The 21546-nt window shown below is 42.2% G+C and overlaps 3 protein-coding genes across 7 annotated transcripts in view; 2 read left to right on the top strand and 1 right to left on the bottom strand.

Annotated features, from left to right (window-relative positions):
* LOC138966696 (endosome-associated-trafficking regulator 1-like) overlaps positions 1-9722 on the bottom strand; it is a 22749-nt gene extending 13027 nt beyond the window's left edge. The window contains exons 1-3 of one of the 3 annotated variants that reach the window (XM_070339011.1): positions 9604-9722; positions 8843-9044; positions 553-1238 (exon numbers count right to left, since the gene is read on the bottom strand). In XM_070339011.1, the coding sequence (XP_070195112.1) occupies positions 553-1238; positions 8843-9032 (876 nt within the window). In that variant the 5' untranslated portion in view covers positions 9033-9044; positions 9604-9722. Of the gene's footprint in view, positions 1-552; positions 1239-3145; positions 3368-8842; positions 9045-9603 lie in introns of those variants that run through there. The other 2 variants (XM_070339019.1, XM_070339003.1) reach the window with 2 other exon arrangements.
* A 1884-nt stretch (positions 9723-11606) lies between these two features.
* LOC138971490 (oocyte zinc finger protein XlCOF6-like) lies at positions 11607-14186 on the top strand. Its single transcript, XM_070344265.1, has 2 exons — positions 11607-11757; positions 12394-14186. Exons 1-2 carry the CDS (start codon positions 11607-11609, stop codon positions 14184-14186), a joined length of 1944 nt encoding a protein of 647 aa, XP_070200366.1.
* Positions 14187-20943: 6757 nt separating this feature from the next.
* LOC138966659 (tyrosine aminotransferase-like) overlaps positions 20944-21546 on the top strand; it is a 45492-nt gene continuing 44889 nt past the window's right edge. For all 3 annotated transcript variants that reach the window (XR_011455737.1, XR_011455735.1, XM_070338961.1), the window contains exon 1: positions 20944-21094. The gene's annotated coding sequence lies outside the window, so the exon portion shown is untranslated. The remainder of the gene's footprint in view (positions 21095-21546) is intronic.

Raw genomic sequence — 21546 nt, 5'->3', positions numbered from 1 at the left:
GTTTAACGTCGTTTTCAACCACGAAGGTTATATCGCGACGGGGAAAGGGGGGAGATGGGATAGAGCCACTTGTCAATTGTTTCTTGTTCACAAAAGCACTAATCAAAAATTTGCTCCAGGGGCTTGCAACGTAGTACAATATATTACCTTACTGGGAGAATGCAAGTTTCCAGTACAAAGGACTTAACATTTCTTACATACTGCTTGACTAAAACTGCTCCGCCTGGCGTCTGGCATTATGGGGTTAGTGCTAGGACTGGCTGGTCCGGTGTCAGAATAATGTGACTGGGTGAGACATGAAGCCTGTGCTGCGACTTCTGTCTTGTGTGTGGCGCACGTTATATGTCAAAGCAGCACCGCCCTGATATGGCCCTTCGTGGTCGGCTGGGCGTTAAGCAAACAAACAAACAAAATCTGCATGAACAATTTTCACTACTGAAGACCATACCACTGTCAGAGTTGGTATAATTATACAAGCAGTGAAGCACACCAATAAGCGAAGAAGCCAATATCTAATCATTGCCTCAAACTTGGAAAATAGTCAATACTTACTTGTAATATAATGGCACTTTCAGACACCCCTGTATCACTTCCATTATGTATCCGACCACCATTCACAGAATCTCCAAGAGGAGGCAACTCGGGTAACCTTGACCTTGATGGTTCCCCCTGAGACCTGACATTGGCACTGTTAATACTGTCCTCAATCTCTTCCTTGTTCTTTTGAGCACCAGGCATTGTACTGTCCACCAAAAAGTCCGGCAAGCTCAGCGACTGTCCCCTCTGAGCTACCTCGCCATCTTCATCATCAGAAAAAGAGGTGTCTGCTAAACTGTCACGGTGTGAGTTAAAAAATGAAGCCGCACCACCCCCCTCACTTCTATCCTGAGTGATTCTGCTTCCAAGGGTGAAGTCTGGTAGATGTCTTTCCAAATCAGGTTTGCCCTGGTCATCTCCATAATGGTTCTGAATAAAGTCTGGCAAGTCCGAGGCAAAGTCAGGGGGTGCCGCAGCATGTTGCCCAAGAATGTGTCCTTGACCCAACAACGCTGAGGCCGAACCATGACCTAGACTCGATGCAGGGATTCCTGTTGGTGTCGACTCATTCCTTACAAGATCTGCTGGCGGATTTTTGCGTTGTGAGCTGTCGCCTTCTTTCTGTCCACTTTGACCGAGAAACTTTTTGAAAGAGAAAGGATTTCCCTTTGTCTTGGTCTTGGGAGTCTGTGTTGTATCGCCTGGAAGTGAAACAAAAAGAAATAAGCTATTGAAGTCATACAACTTGGCATTGCAAAACTCCTATGCAAAATTAATACTGTGGTTCCTCCAGCAAACATTAAAACCAAAGAGGACTGACAAAGACATTTCTGACATGTATAAAATTAACAAACCTACAGTCAGAACTATTTAAAATAGTAGTATATATGCGTTCAGATAACTTTGGAGTTCAGATTACGCATCCGATATATATATATATATACTCGAGACTTCTTCTTCTTCTTCTTCTGCGTTCGTGGGCTGAAACTCCCACGTACACTCGTGTTTTTGCACGAGTGGAATTTTACGTGTATGACCGTTTTTACCCCGCCATTTAGGCAGCCATACGCCGCTTTCGGAGGAAGCATGCTGGGTATTTTCGTGTTTCTATAACCCACCGAACTCTGACATGGATTACAGGATCTTTTTCGTGCGCACTTGGTCTTGTGCTTGCGTGTACACACGAAGGGGGATAAGCCACTAGCAGGTCTGCACATAAGTTGACCTGGGAGATCGGAAAAATCTCCACACTTAACCCACCAGGCGGCCGCGGCCGGGATTCGAACCCTCGACCTTCCGCTTTGGAGGCCGACGTCTTACCACCACGCCACAGCGCCCGTCACTCGAGACTGAAATGTTGTTTCCTTGTAAAATTAAAGAAGTACACTAATTTAAAGAAGAAAAGCATGTCAGTTTCTTGCAAGTGAAGTAAATTGGTGGTGAAATTTAATAGATTCCACCCCCAAATTCTTCGAAAACGTGCTCCGAGTGGTTACGTTCCCTGAATGAGAAGGGAAGGAAATTTAGAATAAAGCACATTTCTAAGTTTAAATTGTTTAAAAGTTGAATGTAAAGTACCTCAGCTCGATCATCAGTACTATGGAAAGGAGGGGGGATTTTCAGTGTGGAGTTTATATAAGATCAACCAGGCCGAATGCGTAATCTGAACTCGGGAGTAATCTGAACGCATAACACCTGAACAAGGGCAACCACATGACATCCTTGAAGAATTAAATAAACACTTTTTTGTGTATATATCCATGGACACCTGTTTCTCTTAGGCGCGATTTTCTTGCGGCTAGCCTCTCGCGGAGCTAGGAGGCGAGAGTGTATAAATGAAACGGTTTGATGACTAGCTACGCAAGAATTAAACACTATTGGTTAATACCGAAAAGGTCATCTGCACTGGTCGGTAAACAGCCATGGACAGCCATTTGGATTGGCAGCAGTGCGGCCACTATTTTTTCTTGCCAATCGAGCAAGCCCAAATCTACCTAGCATTCGTGGCGAGAATCCTAGCATCCCTCACGGCGAGAATTGCCCAAGAAACAGTACTTACTCGCCAATTCTAGCCTTTAAGAAACGGGGGACAGGCCTTCCCTTGTGTGTAGGTAAGTCAGCATGCGATCTCTGGTATGTGCGGTGATGTTGGTGCAAAGGCAAACGCCTATTTTGCATAGCCAAGAAAAGATAGAAAGCTATAGCCGCTTGGCGGCTTGCTTGGCCAAGATATCGATTGAACGATTTTGCACTTGCCAGAAAAGAATTACAATTCAACTGGTTGTCTCAAATCGATCGAGTCGTAGGGGCACAATGTTACATTCAACAGGACTGCCAGCAGTGCAAACACCTCGAGAGAGATGCTCGCATATTATATATGATATTCTTTCCAAATCTTAGCCTTCTTCGCCTCAAGTGAACCCCTGTATCACCCAAACCCAGCCATCTCACGGCTACGAAAATCAAGACAGGACCAATAACTGAACATGGCAGTTTTCTTTTTTTCAAAATCTGTATCGAAAAAATCCATGTTAAATTTGCTAGCAAGGATCGTCTGGTCTTTCCCGAATCAGTGAATGGGTCAAGTTATTTTGACTTATTCATTTACCACCAATGACACCATCGTCCGCTACAACCAATGACTGTTTCTCCTTCTTGCGAGAAGATGGCGCAGAACTCGTAATGGCAAATATGTCGTCTGTATCGATGTCCTGGTCATCCTGCTGCGTTGTCTTCTTTTTAACGTAACTTTTGAAAGAAAATGGGTTGTTCAGGTCCTCCTCCCCTCCGCCTTCGGCCATGTTGGTGTGACTGAGGGAGCAACGTTTGGCACTCGTCCATCAAATGTAAGCTTTCATGTAATCGGATAAAGTATGAACTGCTTGTCATAAATAAAAATTTTAAAATCACCAAGCACGTGTACTGCTAATGAAAAACATTAATCTGAGTGTCTGAATATTACATACATAGATTTAACTTTCCTCATTCTAAATAAAAGCAAAGAACGCCCCCGCTGACTTGTGAGAAGGAGTGATCGCCCCTTGCTTGCACGCATCGTCTGCTGCGCTTTTTTGCACACGAAGCAGTTGGACTTGTTTTAATTGTTCTTGGCTTGACCACAATTATTTTTTCGTGTCATATGAGGTTTTATGTTGATCTCAAAATTGAAAAACAGAATTAGGTTCAGAAGAAACCTGCTACCACAGATGTCACACACACACACACACACACACACACACACACACACACACACACACACACACACACACAAAACACAAAAAAATATAAGCTACATTTATTCCAAAATTATACATTGGCATGACACTGATTTAGCATTGCAAGAACATGTACAATGCACTTAATTGCCACTGCTTTGTGTGAACCTTCTGCCCATAAAATTTGTTTGTTTTTTAATATTATTTTTTATATCATGCACTATAAACTGAAAAACGTCCTGTGTTGCACAGGCAGGCATGGGAATTGAAAATTGTAAATAAGGCTCAAAATTTATAACTGAAGACGCGAAGCGTCAAGTCGACGGCGCAAAGCACCTAGCCTTACTAGGGGGGTCCGGGGGCATCCCCCCCCGGAAATTTTTTTTCTCCAAAGAACCCAGATGGTGCAATCTGGTGTCATCTGAGCTCCAAGTTTGCCATTAAATTCTGTTTTTAGAATCAGAGTTTTTAGTACAAAAATGTACCAAATTTTGCTTACATGTATTATATATGGTTTAAATTTGTAAAAAAATTTATCTGTTGAGACAAACAGGAAAATGTAACTTGTAACACAATCTGTGCAATCTGGTTTACTTTCAAACATAATAGTTCAATAACTGAGGCGGGCGGTAGCAGTGCGTGAACAAAGTACGGAAAGTTTTCGCGGGCTTTTGCGCAAAGGCCAAAGTAACCGGTGCTTTTTTTGTGTGCCTCCCCCCTTTATTTTTTCGGCGGACACTTTTGCATTTTCGGCGAAAAAAAAAAAAAATTCGGCGGAAATCCGTCATTCGGCGGACAATTCCCATGCCTGACAGGGGTGGGACTTTTCCGCGAATCCGTGGATTTCCGCGGACACTACTTACGTTTTCCGCTGGAGTAATCTATTTTTCCGCGTCCCATTTCATCACAGTATCTATAACTTGTTGACTGAATGATATGGAGAGAAGTGAAGATGGAACAGAACACTGGAGGCTTGAGACTTAAAGTTGTGCTGACTGAAAACTCCTGATAACTAATAGTCATTTTGAGCTTTAATGCATTGGGGCGTCACTTGGATCATACTATTGCCAGTAATGGAGTAAGTATGCACCAGTACAATGTTACCATTGTTGTGTGAAAGTGTGTTTTTTGTTTGGTTGGGTGTGTTTTTTTGTGAGGTTTTTTTTTTGGGGGGGGCGGGGGGGAGTGAGGAGAATGTCTTATTTACCTGATCCAAACGAGTTGAATTTTAGTCTCAGAATGCACCAGATTGCACAGATTTTAATGTACCATTTTAAAAAAATGTTGGGGGAGCATGCCCCCAAACCCCCCTAGTAGAGAAAAGGGATTTCCTCTTTTTTCATCACAAGAGAGTCCCACCCCTGGTTGCAGAACAGGGAGGTTATTCTAGGTTTGTGTAGATACATTAAAGAAATATCATATAAGAAAAAAGTCCCTCAGATCACGTCCAAAGACAAACCATAAGATTCTGCGTTACAAATAATGCTATCGCGCAGGAGAACAGCCTTGACTTTGGAAAAGCAAGATTTTTGAAAGCTCTATTAACTGTTGTGAATAGGCAAAGAAAGCACACTCTTTTGCAAAACGATTGTAAATGGGATGCTCAAATTAGAAATATTGTGAAAAAGACCACTTTGTTGATAAACTATTTAAGATATTATAAGTATAAGTTATGCAGAAATAGTTTGGAAATAATGTATAAATCTTTTATTCTGCCACATTTCGATTACGCTGATGTGTTATGGAACAATTGTACCGAAGCCTTGTCAAAAACACTTGAAAAATTACACCTTGAAGCACTACGTGTTATAATTGGCGGTGTGCGGGGAACAAGCCATGATAAGATTTACAAAGAAAGTGGTTTTTGTAGTTTAAAGGAACGCCGAAAACGACATAAATTAATTTTATTTCACAAAATGGTTCATGGTAAATGTCCACAATATTTAATTAACCTCTTGCCACCACTAGTCTCTTCACTAAATCCCTACCACAGAAGACGACCATTCGAAAGATTCGTACCAGCACATAGGACAGACATATTCCGAACATCCTTCATTCCATTCTCCACAGTTTTATGGAATAATTTGCCTGATGTGATTAAAACAAGCATTATTTACAAAGTCCTGATCATAGTGTACCAGCTTATTATTATTTTGGAAAACGACAGACAGAAGTTCAACACTGCAGAATGCGTTTAAATATTAGTAACCTTAATTCAGACTTGTGTAAACGCCATCTAAAAGATAACGCACAGCGTTTTTGCGGTGATCCAAATGAAACAGCCGAACATTATTTATTAAACTGCACTTTGTATGCAGATGCTCGTCTGACAACAATCAATTCGTTGCCTGTTCACTTCACACGCATGGAAATATTGTTGAAAGGTAGCGAGCAATATTCTGTTCGTAATACATATTGATATTTGAGTCAGTCCAATCGTTTATTGTTAAATCTGGTCGACTGATTTGATGGATGTGTTCACGCATCAATTGATAGTGTATATATATGGGTGTGTGCAGGCGTATGTGTACCTCCACACTGCCTCTCTCTGTGTTATCGTATTTGATTACATAAGCAGCGTATAAGTAATGATTATTATCGTTTGTCTCGTATTTGATAGGTTAACGAATTACTGCTTTCCATAAAAAAAAATGTTACATTTACTTGAATTTACATGTTGCATGTCTTAGAGTTGATGCTCTCTTCCTATGCGCTTTCGTCCTAGTCTCTCCTTGTGGTTGTTAGTACTTTCTTCCCCCTCCCCCTCCCTTTTCTTTTTTCTCTTCTGTAGATTCTTTTGTTCCTATTTAGTTCCCCATCCCCATTCTTTCAATTTGTTCTTCTGGTTTATTGTTGTTATGTCCACCATTACGAAAATGTGAGTAATTTAGTATTGTTCTGGTCATGTGATATAAGCATTTGCTTGAGTGCGTGTCCTAGCTGTGTGTTTCGAACTGTTCATGCGAAGAAATTCTGAATAAAATTTTGTTTAAACCAAAGCACACTCTTTGTTCGGTTACTTCTAGTACTTGATGCTGCAAGAGAAGCAGATTTGCACACTTTGATTTAATCAATTACCATACTTGTGGTGCGTTTCACCATTCTCAGCTTCCAAAACCACCAAAGTTACATGCGCAGCACTGTGGCAGCAACATCATGTTCAGACGCAACATGCTGTCTGTGAGCGGAAGGAAAGGCAAAACGTTGATCGCAATACGCACATCCGTAGCGTTTAATGCCAGCATGATGCAGGATGCTGTGACCACGAAGCTCCAGACTATGACCAAACTCTTCCTTGCACAATTCACACACAAAGGGTTTCAGGTCAGCTTCATTGTGTGTTTCTACAAGATGACGCTCGAGTGCAATGTTGGTCCAGAACGGATCATTACAGTGACAACAGTACAGAAGGTTCATATGGTCTTCCTCAATGTCGCGATCTTCATGCCAGGAAATGTGGTCCATCAGAGCTTCTTTGTCGGTGCATATCTGGAAACAGTCACTGACTGGACAACTGTAGACCACAGGATCATCGCTGTGAAAAGTATCCGAAGTGTGCAGAGCCATGTGTTCCTCGTATTTAGTTAAATCAGCGAAAAGCTCATTGCATTTGATGCAGACAAACTGACAATGAGTGGTGTAATAGTGAGTTGTCAGGTCAGACAGTTTTCCGTCTACTTCTTCTCCACATGTTTTGCACGTGTGTTTGAAGGTGTCGATTGTATTGCCTACATGGTCCGTTTTACTTGAGGTGTGCTCAAGCAGGTGCTCTTCCAGTTCAAACCCATCCAGGCAATCAGCATCACAGAGGAAGCAGAACTTTCTGGCCAACTTCTCATGGGTGTTGAACACGTGAATGTTGAGCTGGTGAAGCCCATGGAACTTGTCACCACAGTCATTGCAAGATACAATGTCAAACTTCACCATCTCCTCAATGTGGGATCTTAGTTCTTCCACAGAGTCAAACACTACTCCACACGTCTTGCATCCCATTGGTCCTAAATCGCTGTCTACGTGTTTGTTCTGCACCAGATAAGCGGAACGGAAATCACTCTGCGGTTTGACTATGGTCTCCGGTGCTAACACAGACAGAATCCCAGGAATTCCTGTTGACAAGAACTCATGAGGATGAGAAGACTCCTGTGAACTTAGAGTGTGAGTGTCCACGGTGCCAGTCGTCTCTACCTGCTGAGGCGTCTCAGGCAGCAGAAGACTATCCTGAAGTACAGGGGTTTTAGGTGGTCCATGGATGTCTAGCAGGGTAGGGGTGGCTGGGGGCAAGAGGGCATCAGCTTGCAGGGATGGGATTTCAATGGGTAGAGGGGGGTCAGTATCTATGTGTGTCTCAAATTCTGAAGGACAATCAGCAGCTCCTGTCTTTCCCAGAACCACCACATACTTCTCTTTCATCACCTTTTTGGCTGTCTCTTGTGATTGAGGCACAGGTGAGGGAGGTGGTCTATCAACAGGGATTTCATCTAGAGCAGGTAAATCATTGACAACATTGTCTACCTTTCTGGGTTTCTTGCTACACACTTCAGGTGTTATATCCACAGGTTCTTCTTTGTCTGTGTCCACAGAATTTCGTGGCTTTCTTTTCTTAAATGTTCTGAGCGATGGGCTTGGAGCAGGTGCATCTACCTCTGTGTCGGAATCCTCACTGGTTAAGGGCTTTGTAAATACTCTCCCCTTTCCCCTCCCACCTCGACCCCTTCCACCTCTGCCCCGCCTAAACCCCCTTCCTTTTCCTCGATGAAGTTTAAGTCTACCTAAATCAGCCATTTCTCTTGCACCGCTACCGGAACCCTCCCTTTCAGCTGCTTGCCTTGATGATCTTTGCGATTTCTGATCAACTTCAGGAACAGCTTGAACTACAATCCTGCCTCGCGCCAGTCCACGGCCTCTTCCCCGCCCTCTCCTTGTAACTGTGGGTGGAGCTTGCAGATTGTGATGAACGTTCACATGCTCATCAATGCTGATGGTGCGCGAGAAATAGGCCATACAGCTGACACAGCGCCAGTGAGTCTTTCCCACCAGCACTACTGCTTCTGGAAACTCTACATCATCTGTTGCTTCTTCAACATCATTACCATCATTCAGGCTTGGCTGTGGCGCTTCTTCTCCTTCGTCTGGTTCAGCAGGAGCAATGCCAACATTAAACACTGTGCTTGCATCAAGCATAACGGAGTCTCCATTCGTAAGAATGCTGTGGTCAGACTTCCCTCCTCCTGACGATATCATTGGCCCTCCATTGCGAACAAGGTTACCTCGCTCTTCCATGGGTCCTGTTTCCTAAAACACACATACACAGACAGAAGGATAAAAATACACACAAGACCACATTTACTCAATCCAAGTTTACATCAGTGCTTACACATGTCTCTATTTGATCTACATGGTTTTGGACTATATTTTTCAACTCTGTGGTCAGATTGTGTGTGTGTGTGTGTGTGTGTGTGTGTGTGTGTGTGTGTGTGTGTGTGTGTGTGTGAGCCTTTGTGTTGTTATATATATATTTACTTTGGACCACCACACATACGTTCATAACATTGAAGTTTGCTTTTTCGCGTTTTATTTTCTGGAAAGAAAACAAAAACATGCATCCAGATTAACAACTATTTTCTCCATCAAAAACACGCTTTTCATCGTGAACTGCGCCAAAGATCATCACAGAAGATAAACTGAAAATGTTATGTCAGAAATGAGAAATAAACCATGTACTTCAGTGTTTTTCTCATGGTTTATCTTCAAATTCTTGCCTCTCTCAAAGAACCTCAGTTTTTATACTTTCGTAACATTCTAATGACCACGCCAGAAGAATTCGTTTTGACTGCATCTACATAAACTTTACCTTTTGTTTCAACTATGGCTGTTTATATAATTCGCATATCAGTCAAGATGACGAGAAGATCAAAGAAAGGGATATGAAACAATGAACGCTTTGACGTCTGCAATTCTAGCGTCCATATTGGCATGGGAGGTCACTCTCGTGCCATCTTGTTCTCCGATGTTTCTGACATTGTTTTGGAGGTTTGACGTCCTCTTATTGCAAAGTACACCTCGCAACGCATCTTTGAAGGTGCGCCATTCTTAACAGTTGGAACAATATTTCTGTTATTTACCTTTAGTTTTGCCATCTTCTGTGGAAGTCTTATTTCTTAGCAGTTATGTCCCCTTGTGCAAAACTCGTCCGAGCGGGTGCGTTTTCTTTCTGCATAATGTTCAATGGTTTGTCTTTGAGCACAAAAGTTGTTTTTATTTTTGTGTATGTTGCAGTATAGGCACAGCAGTGGACTGGTAATGTTCATTTAGATCTCATGTTTTAAAGATCATTCTTTCTACGCTTCTGTCTGTGTTTGAGTTGTATCAATTTTGCTAGTTTTGGTGCATATAGGGTTATCATTGTCATTGACTGGTATGTTTTCATTATGAGTCATGACATGACCTCTGTGTTCATGCTGAAACCATCACTGTGTCCGCCTGCATGAGACACAAGTAGCAAGCATGAAAATTAAACTAATCACTTCTGCACAGACTGACAGAGTGAAAAACTGTTGCTGCATAAATTATTAATTTGGACAGATGCTCACAACCTCACATGCAGAAAATTAGCACTCAGTGACTCAACTTGGTATGAGTATGATTAACCAAATCAAGGACTGACAATGCCTATTTACTGAGAGGGCTTGAAGCAAAAATCTTCAGGCACACCTTCCAAGCAAAAACTGCAAAGTTCGTTGTCGTTCAGAACATCTAATGTGAAAATAGTGAGATATATATATGCAAGTAGCCACAGACTGCAACAGACAGGAAGACAATACTGAAAAGACTTTCCTTGGATGATATAATTTGTTATAAAAATTGATTCTTTTGACAGATTCAACTTGGTTTTTTTTTATTTATTTATTTTTTTAAATTAATTCATACAGTAGTAGTTTTCTTTTTCTTTTTCTTTATGCACAAGGAAATCAGTGTGTGTCTACAGCCCTGTCACCATCATGTATTTTATATATAATAATATATTGAGAGACACATTTAGTAACTTACTTCCCTTTGTTAGCATAAATGAAAAAAACTGCCATTTTTCATTCCTTTTTATTATTCATTTGTTTATGTATATCGTGGAAGCAGAGTGGTTGGAACTTGGAGGGGATGGGTCACAGTGTGGGAGGCTCACTTTGTTTTCTACTTTTATGTTGTTGGTTTTTTTTGGTCGTTTTTCTGGTTGGTTTTTCTTGCAGCGTTATCTTGGCTTCTTGCATTTTGCTACCTTTTTTTTCTAGCATTATAATTATATGCACATACTTTATTTTGTTTTTCAGGAGATATTCAAGTGACTGCTCACCTGCCTCTGTAGTCCATTCCCGTGATACCTGTGCTCTACTTTTTCATTCACCCATATTCTAGGATGCCAATGGTACCATCAGCTAGTATGTTTCAAACTGGCCCTCCACCAGGACAGCCGCATTCCTTCTTCAGGAGATCAGCAGCGGAGTAGCTTTTCCTGAATGTACCCTGCATCTCGTTATCTTGATTTTACCAGCTGCCAGATATACAAATCATCTCAAAATGTACCCCAAAATTGTGCTTGTAGTGACCAGAACTTACTGGCGATGCCTCACCTGCAAAGAACTCAACACGAGAGAGGTGAGCATTGATCAACACCTGGCTTCCATCCATCGAGAAACTGGTTCTCGATATGTGCAGACTCCAAGACAAAACTTTGACATGTGCTCCCACAGTGATGGAGAACTTGACACAAAATATCATCAGAGTGATTTTTTTAAGAAATGCAATTTTTCATTTGTTGAGATAAAAAGGAAAAGTTCTCAAAATGATACTCAGACACCGGACATGAGCTTTGCACAGAAACCCAGTGGTTCTGGACTTAAAAAGAAGTCTGAAAAAGCACCACAGAAGCGTGTAAAGCTGAGAAAAAAAGCCATCACTGAACTTGATGTCAGGTCTGAAAATGATTCTGATGCAGATTATCTGCCCTGTGGAGGTGATAGAAGTGGAAATGAAAACCCTAATAATGGCAAAGAAAAGCAGTCAAGTAATCAAAGACAATCCAGAAGGTTAAAAAAACCACGTTATCCCCAGGAAACAAAACAGGCTTTGCAGAAAAGTATTAGGGGAGGAAAAACAACAATTGCTGTGAAAATACCCTCAAAAAATCAAATCAAAGTTGCATCTACACCCACCAAGAATATCAACACTGCTCCACAAAATAGAAAAGTCACAAAACAGAAACCAGTCAAGAGCCAAAGTCGGAAAGGCTGTAAAGATTCAAAACCTAATTCTATGGAAGGAGACATGCTTGGCAGGGAAACTGAAACAGAAACAACATCAACATCATCTTCAACAGCAAATTCATTCGTAAAAACATCATCAGATTTAAAAGAGGGCAGCTCGTCTTTAAAGACAGTTAAGCAGCATCCTGTAAGGCGTCTCAGAAAGTCACTGGCTCCTGACATTTCACTTAAAATAGACAAAACAAATATAGCAACCTCTTGTGTTCCATGGCTGCTAGATAATGGTCGAAAAGCAGGTGAAAAAGTGACTAAGAAGACCAGGAGAAGTTTGCCACCTGAAGAAAAACAAGCTGTTAGAGAACTGTATGGTGTGTTGCTGTTACCAGCTCAGCAGACAAACAATGCTCCTGAAGAAGGCATTCAACACTACATGGCAGAACATCAGCAAAAGGATGTAGGCGCAAGCTTTTCTTCCCACAAACCGGCTCATGCAGCATCAGCACAGCGGCTACCCAGAGAAAAAGGTGCTTCAATATCTGACCAAAACTATGTGATGAGCACTGGCTCAGCGAGCACCGGGGCTTTCTTCATGGGTCCCTCTCACACCCAACAAACCTTGTATGCTGAATACTGCAGTGCCTACACTCGGCAGCAACAGCATGACAGTCACCAATATGCCCACCACGTTCCCGAATTCTATCCCTCTAGCATCAGCAGCCCTCATCAGAGATCAAACATGGTGATCTTCCAAGACTACAGCAACAGACCTACTCAAGCTTTATCAGCAGGGCACCATGCGGAGAGTGAGGGTTACAGAGAACAAAATCAGCCCATGAACAGACTGCCCCATCCTCAGAGTGTGTCTGCTTCCACCAGCTCCAATCCCCACCTCGTGCCCCACGCTATGCAATCTTCAGCTGAAGCAAGCCTGAACAGTAAAACTGACCATGTGTCTGCTCCTGAGGCAGACTGTAAGAATATTGTATTTGACAGCAATCCGGACAACCAGTGCAGAATTTGTGAAGAGAAGTTTCTGTCCACTATGGAATATGAAAACCATCAGAAAGATGTTTCCAGGTTCGATGCTGTTGAGTGCAAACGCTGCAAGTGCACGTTTCATGGGCTGCATGAGCTGAATCTTCATGTGTTCAGCCAGCATGAGACAGAGAAGCGAGGGTTTTGCTTCACTTGCGATCATGACGCTTTGGGAATGGAAGACTTGGAGAGACATGTCCACATACATGCCTACAACTGCGAGCGTACCCCAGCAGACCTGAGGTTCCACGACTGCCAAACGTGCGGCGAAGAACTGCTCAACTCCTACACAGACGTCCATGTCCACTACTACCAACACCACGCCACCCACATCTGTAGCAGCTGCTACCAGACCTTCGAAGACGTCCAGGCCTACAAAGACCATCATAACCAGACTTACAAGGGGAAGGCCATCCTCTGCAGCATCTGTGGGTCAAAGTTTGAATCGGTGGAGGACCTGGATGAGCACACACCATGTTCAGAAGACATCTGGGCGGAGGACGGGAAGGGAGAGAGCTGCTTCAAGTGTGGGAAGTGGTGTCCAAACAGATCAGTAGTGGAGGCCCACAAAAAACAGCACCGCAGCCAAGAGGATGTGGAGGCCTACAGAGAGGGGGCAAAAGTGGGATTCCCTTGTCCATCCTGCGAGAAGGTCTTCAAGAACAAACATGCCTGTCGTCGCCACGCCAAGATGGTCCACGAAGGGGTCTCGTGCTACAAGCACTACTGCGAATACTGCGGCAAGGGCTTTCTGACCAAGGGACACATGCGAGACCACATTGCTCTCCACCACCTCAAGATCAAACGCTACAAGTGCGACTACTGTGACAAACAGTTTGTCTGTGGCCCCACTCTCAGACGCCATGTGCGTATGGAACACACCAAGTATAAACCTTACCAATGTCCGCACTGTGATGAACGCTTCTTCGAAAAAACTCCTCTGCAGCGCCATCTAACAGTGCACACTGGGCTGGCTCCATTCATGTGTGAGCACTGTGGAAAAGGGTTTTATACCAGACACAGCTTTAGAAACCATAGCTCTACTCACTCCACAGTTAAAGAGTTTGTTTGCTCTGGTTGCCAGAAAGGATTCACCAGAAAATACAACCTACTGGCCCACAACAAAATCTGCAAGATGCTGTGATGTGCATCCTTATTCTAGTTGTTGAGTATATATATCCTCTGTGTGTGTGTGTGTGTGTGTGTGTGTGTGTGTGTGTGTGTGTGTGTGTGTGTGTGTGTGTGTGTGTGTGTGTGTGTGTGTGTGTGTGTGTGTGTGTGTGTGTGAACTGAAGGTGAGAGTGAAAAGGGGAGGGGGGGGAGGTCTTATACCGTAGGTATAAAAAGAGGGGGGGGAGGCTCATCTGGATATCATAGTATTTTCATTTTGTGAAAGTTTAGGACTCCTTTCAGCACCATACCATTGTAATAATAATGATAATAATAATGCATACTATTTATATAGCTCATGTATCCAGGGTTTAACCCTGCTCAAAGCGCTGAACTAATAATGTGAAGGGACAACATATGTTTTGTTGATTGTAATGACAATGCGAAGAGACATATATATGTTTTGTTTACTTAACATCCGGTGGATAAAGGTGTATACTATAAAAGGATATGTGGCCTTGGCCTGTAACTGAAAACTAATGGACATCATTCAGGGTTAGTGTTATGTGCACATTTATAATAATAATAATAATAAATGAGCATTTATATAGCGCAACATCATAACTTTACAATTATGCTCTTTGCGCTTGACACATTTAAAATTAAAACACAGTTATACAAGCATTTACATCTACATTCATAGTCAGCAACGCTTAATTAAAAGCATACACCATCAAACATACATACAAAAGATTCTTCCACTAACTAAGTAATAAAAACATGAATAAAATAGGTAGTGAAAACAAGGAAATACCAGCTGAATACCCTTAATCAAACAGAACATGTTATCAACAATACTGAAAACAGCCCTAGATTGTCACATTATCACTAAAACAACAAATACACTACATGTAGCCTACTGATGGACTGAGAAAACAAAATCAGGGGTTGTATTTCTTGAAGAGGTGCGTTTTAAGTGCTCGTTTGCATTGAATGCTTGGGGTGACTGAGAGTGGCGGATGTGAAAGAGGAGAAAATTCCATTGTGTGGGTGCGCAGAAAGTAAAAGTGCGTTGTCCGTATGTTTTGGTTTTGGTGTGTGGAATGGTGAGGATGCGACAGTCAGAAGAGGCACGGAGTTGTCTTGCTGGAGAATAGACGGTGAGGAGTTCAGAGAAGTAAGCAGGAGACGAGCCAGAAAAGAAGTTAAAGCAGAGGGTGGACAGTTTGTAGTCAATGCGGGCTTGAATAGGTAACCAGTGCAGTGTGTGAAGAAGTGGTGTTGCGTGATCTCGTTTTCGTGCTTTCAGAATGAGGCGTGCTGCCGAGTTTTGGACTTTTTGTAGTTTATGCAGGAGGTACAGAGGACAGCCAGAGAGAAGAGAGTTGCAGTAGTCAAGTTTAGAAAGAACAAAGGCACAGACAAGAGTGTTAGTTGTTTGAGAGGAGAGTGTGTGGCGAATGGTGCTGATCTTACGAAGCTCAAAATAAGCTGCTCTACAGACTAAAGATATATGTTTGTTAAGGGTCATGTCAGATAAAAGGGTGAATCCAAGGTTTCTAGCTGATGGTGAGAAAAGAATGTCGGTGTTGCCTATTTGAACAGAAACAGGTTGGGGAGAGGGAAATGTAGTGTTCTTCTTGTTGCACAGTAAGACTTCAGTCTTATCATCATTCAGCTTAAGTTTGTTATCGACCATCCAAGATTTAACATCAGTGATGCATGTCTGGATGGCGGAATGTGTCTCTGCAGGGGGACTGGGTTTATACAGCTGGGTGTCATCAGCAAAAGACTGATTTAAAACAGAATGGTTTTGAATCAGTGTGGAGAGGGGCTTAGTGTACATGATGAAAAGGATGGGACCGAGTACTGAACCTTGAGGAACGCCGAAAGAAAGTGGGGCTGGAGCAGACATCTGGCCATCGACAAGCACAGCCTGAGTCCTGCCAATGAGATAGGACTCAAGCCATGCTAGCGGTGGACCGGAGATGCCGTACAGAGTCTGAAGTCCATGAAGAAGCGTGACATGGTCAATCGTGTCCAACGCTGCAGAAAGGTCAAGTAGGGTAAGCACTGACACATCACCACCACCATCCAGAGCAGACAGAATGTCACTGATTACTTTAAGTAGGGCTGTTTCAGAACAGTGAGAGGGCGATAAGCGGACTGAGAGTGCGAGATCAAATCATGGGCGTTCAAATATGACAACAGCTGCTTCAAAACTACCTTTTCAAACACTTTGGACAAGAATGATAAATTAAATACAGGACGATAGTTCTTCAAAATATTGACATCAAGACTAGGTTTTTTGAGAAGTGGTTTGACAAGTGCAGTTTTGAACAATGATGGAAAAACACCAGATAACAGGCTAACAGGCTATGTCTGTTAATTAAAAAGAAGAATACAAGTGTTAATGGTGTTCTGCTTGTTTTTGTATTATTCATTTTATTGAAATTAGTTTATAATTTGTTTTATAAGTTGATATGTGTGCGAGTGTCTTGAATGTGGGTGTGTGGTACATGTAGTGACATACACATGTGTGTTTGAATGGGTGTTTATATTTTGTTTTACAGTGTGTCTGTGTGTGTGTGTGTGTGTGTGAATCCATGTGTATTTGTGTTATCCGAGAGTCAAATGCTTGTTGAAATGAAAGTTTCAGAATATTTTTAACAGAGCTTGTCATCGGGCTTTGTTGCTGACCGTTTTGACGTTGTTGTGTGTGTGGGTTTAAAAAAAAATATTATAATTATTTTTTGTTTGATTTATTTTGTGGGTTTTATGTTGTTATTATATTGGTGATGGTGTGCCTTGTTAGTCACAGACAAACGGACGCACGCACACACACGCACGCACCATGCAGTGACAAAATGAGCAGTTGAGTCAAGTGCATGTGGTAGTGTCATGTCAGCTGCACACGCACACACACACCAGTGACGAAATGTGACCCTCCAACACGAAATGAGTCGCATGTCACCTTTGCATGATTTTCATATTTTTACATTTTCCTAGAGAGTTTTTTATGCTCTATTCAGTGGTGAAACCCGTTTTAGAAAAGAGCAAAAACTGTTTGAGTTATAAGCCTGTGACTAAGGTGACCCTCACGCTGTTACCATACACTCCCCGGACTTATATTAAGCCTTGCGCAGAACCGCGCGAGGTGACATGCGACTCATTTCGTGGTGGAGGGTCACAAATGAGCAGCCTGGTTGAGTCAAGTGCATGTTGTCGCAGTGTTGTGTCAGTTGCACGCGAAACGCGACACACACACACACACAGAGAAAATACCGTGGCGGGTTTGAAGGTGAGATGAACTGTGAACAAAAGTAGTGAAGTAGTACACGTACATATACAGACATACACAGTCGCAATTTCAGCGATGAATGAGGGGGAAAAAACAGCCATGCATGTGCGTGTGTCCAACAATGCGCTGACCGAGCAAGCTTGGCAAGGCCAACCCCGGTGTAACACGAGAAAATTACTCCCACGAGATTTTTACTCTGGAGTAAAAATTTCGTACGAAAATGTTACTCCCTTTACGAAAAACGTACTCCCCCATTACACGAGAAAAGTACTCCCCGCGACAGGTTCCGAGTAAACATTTTGTACAATACTGTTACGGCTCCCCTGACGAATAAATAACGAATAAATCAATTCACCCTAACACGAGCAATTCAGTAACTTCCCATGCCAGGTGTACGACATTTTTACTCCCTTGTTCCAGGTCCGGATTGGGGGGGGGGGGGGGGGAGGGTTCCTGGGTTCCGGAACCCCCCCCCCCCCCAGAAAAGAAAAAAATATGTCAGACTTATTTACTTGGCATATATGTCTTTGGCATTATTCCACTGAACCACTATGGTAAATGAATATCTGAAGTATTTTGTTACTGTTGAAAATGTGTAATTTTGATTCCCAGTTGCAAGGAAAGACCAAAAAATGACCTCACAAATGCAAAATGTTCTCAGCTTCTGGGAGGCTTTTCCCCCCAGCGGGGCGTTGCCCCTGCACCCCACCCGGGGCCTCAGCGGCTCCTGGACCCCTGCCTTCAGTTGGAAACCCCCCCCCCCCCCCCCCCCCTCAAAGGAATTTGGTCCGGCCCTGTGTTCCCTGTTAGTCTTGGTGGTGGAAGGGATGGAGGGAGGGTAGCGCGACATTTGTTTGTGCGAGATCACATTATTGGCATTATCCCTTCGCACGCATCCCATTTTCGCGTTCGAGATTTTTACTGGAAGTAAAAACAAGTCGCGTAAGGCGAAAATACAATATTTAGTCAAGTAGCTGTCGAACTCACAGAATGAAACTGAACGCAATGCCATTTTTCAGCAAGACCGTATACTCGTAGCATCGTCAGTCCACCGCTCATGGCAAAGGCAGTGAAATTGACAAGAAGAGCGGGGTAGTAGTTGCGCTAAGAAGGATAGCACGCTTTTCTGTACCTCTCTTTGTTTTAACTTTCTGAGCGTGTTTTTAATCCAAACATATCATATGTATATGTTTTTGGAATCAGGAACCGACAAGGAATAAGATGAAAGTGTTTTTAAATTGATTTGGACAATTTAATTTTGATAATAATTTTTATATATTTAATTTTCAGAGCTTGTTTTTAATCCGAATATAACATATTTATATGTTTTTGGAATCAGCAAATGATGGAGAATAAGATAAACGTAAATTTGGATCGTTTTATAAATTTTTATTTTTTTTACAATTTTCAGATTTTTAATGACCAAAGTCATTAATTAATTTTTAAGCCACCAAGCTGAAATGCAATACCGAAGTCCGGGCTTCGTCGAAGATTACTTGACCAAAATTTCAACCAATTTGGTTAAAAAATGAGGGCGTGACAGTGCCGCCTCAACTTTCACGAAAAGCCGGATATGACGTCATCAAAGACATTTATCAAAAAAATGAAAAAAAACGTTCGGGGATTTCATACCCAGGAACTCTCATGTCAAATTTCATAAAGATCGGTCCAGTAGTTTAGTCTGAATCGCTCTACACACACACACACACACACACACACAGACACACACACACACACACACACACGCACATACACCACGACCCTCGTTTCGATTCCCCCTCGATGTTAAAATATTTAGTCAAAACTTGACTAAATATAAAAATAAAGGAAAACAAGTCGCGTAAGGCGAAAATACAATATTTAGTCAAGTAGCTGTCGAACTCACAGAATGAAACTGAACGCAATGCCATTTTTCAGCAAGACCGTATACTCGTAGCATCGTCAGTCCACCGCTCATGGCAAAGGCAGTGAAATTGACAAGAAGAGCGGGGTAGTAGTTGCGCTAAGAAGGATAGCACGCGTTTCTGTACCTCTCTTTGTTTTAACTTTCTGAGCGTGTTTTTAATCCAAACATATCATATCTATATGTTTTTGGAATGAGGAACCGACAAGGAATAAGATGAAAGTGTTTTTAAATTGATTTCGACAATTTAATTTTGATAATAATTTTTATATATTTAATTTTCAGAGCTTGTTTTTAATCCGAATATAACATATTTATATGTTTTTGGAATCAGCAAATGATGGAGAATAAGATAAACGTAAATTTGGATCGTTTTATAAATTTTTATTTTTTTTTTTACAATTTTCAGATTTTTAATGACAAAAGTCATCAATTAATTTTTAAGCCACCAAGCTGAAATGCAATACCGAAGTCCGGGCTTCGTCAAAAATTACTTGACCAAAATTTCAACCAATTTGGTTGAAAAATGAGGGCGTGACAGTGCCGCCTCAACTTTGACGTCATCAAAGACATTTATCAAAAAAATGAAAAAAACGTTCGGGGATTTCATACCCAGGAACTCTCATGTCAAATTTCATAAAGATCGGTCCAGTAGTTTAGTCTGAATCGCTCTACACACACACACACACGCACAGACAGACACACATACACCACGACCCTCGTTTTGATTCCCCCTCAATGTTAAAATATTTAGTCAAAACTTGACTAAATATAAAAAAAAATGAGGAGTAAACATTTCGTGGAGGGAGTAATTTGTTCGTGCCTTGGGGAGTTCTTTTCTCGTACGAAATGTGTACTCGGAGTAAGAATTTCATACGAAATTATTACTCCGGAGTAAATTTTTCGTGGAGTAAAGATTTCGTGTTACACCGGCATAACTCGAATTTTCTACACTGATTGGCTTGTCTCTAGGTCAGCTAATGACGCCTTAGTCTTGACAGAGATCTGTGGTAAACCAATATCTCCGGTTCTGAGAAAAGCAGTTGACTCTTCAGTTTCGAGGGTGGGTGGGGTTTTTTTAGAAAAAAAAGGAAATGACATAACTGTATATTGATTTGTTAACACTTTTGTACATTTGTCAAGTGAGAAGTTCATGATCGCGCATAAGGCACGGCCGGCGTTGGGAGGGATTCTGGTACGCACACAGAAGGCGGATAGAGGGGGCAAAAAAGATCAAACTACATTCATTATTAATTGATGGACGGGCTGGATGGTTGATATGAATGCACTGGCACGGGTCGACTTGTCAGAGAAGTCAACAAACTTATGTAAAGATCAGCCTAAAGTCTGACCAGCCAAGCCCAAAACACCAGAAAACACCAGACACCCTGTGTAAATTGTGTAGCGCACTTATCTGTCCTTCATAACACATAGTAAAAGTGCAACACAATATGAGTTGAAGTCGAGTCGTGCGCCAGTGATATTCAACAGGTAAAAGCCGACATGTATACGCTTCATCGCCAAAGTTGTCCAGAGCAGGCGAGTTTTTAGTTGAAGCTTACACGTAGGGGGACCTGCCCACTTTCTGGACCAATCAGCACTAAGAAAACAAAGCCGCAAGGTGACCTGGCCATGTTACGTAAACACACACGCGGCTCGCGAGACAGCAGTCGGTGACAAGTGACGCGGCGCACAGTACAATTGTCCGGACAGAAATTTGGAGAAGACTTCTTGAAAAGTAAGTGAAACCGTGATCTGAGTCCGTTTTTGTGGCTTTTTCTTTTTACTTGGAAGAAACTGAGTTTCAAGCATATATTTTTTGTGACTCTTGAGATTCAATGGTGTGTTACATTTCGGGTTGACAAGGGTCGAACAAGGTTAGCCTGCGGCTAGCGTCACGCAAGATCAGTGGGCCTGCTCGATTACAACTCATAATTCACCGACTCGATCCTTGGCTGACACCCCCCCCCCCCCCCACATTAATGACTGTCCTTCACGCCAATTTATTACAGCGACGATCCCCCCCCCCCCCCCCCTCCTTCAATTTTAAAAAAAATAAAAATAATAATAATAATGAAAGGTATCTTTTTCAGTCATTCTCACTTTCAAAAGAACCCAAAACGATTTGTTTTGTCTTGTTGTTTCAAGCAAATTTTTTCTTCTTTTTACATTTAGTCAAGTTTTGACTAA

This window comes from Littorina saxatilis, linkage group LG1 (assembly GCF_037325665.1).
Source record: "Littorina saxatilis isolate snail1 linkage group LG1, US_GU_Lsax_2.0, whole genome shotgun sequence".
Classification (NCBI taxonomy): Eukaryota; Metazoa; Mollusca; class Gastropoda; order Littorinimorpha; family Littorinidae; genus Littorina; species Littorina saxatilis.
This window is presented reverse-complemented; position numbering and strand designations above follow the sequence as displayed.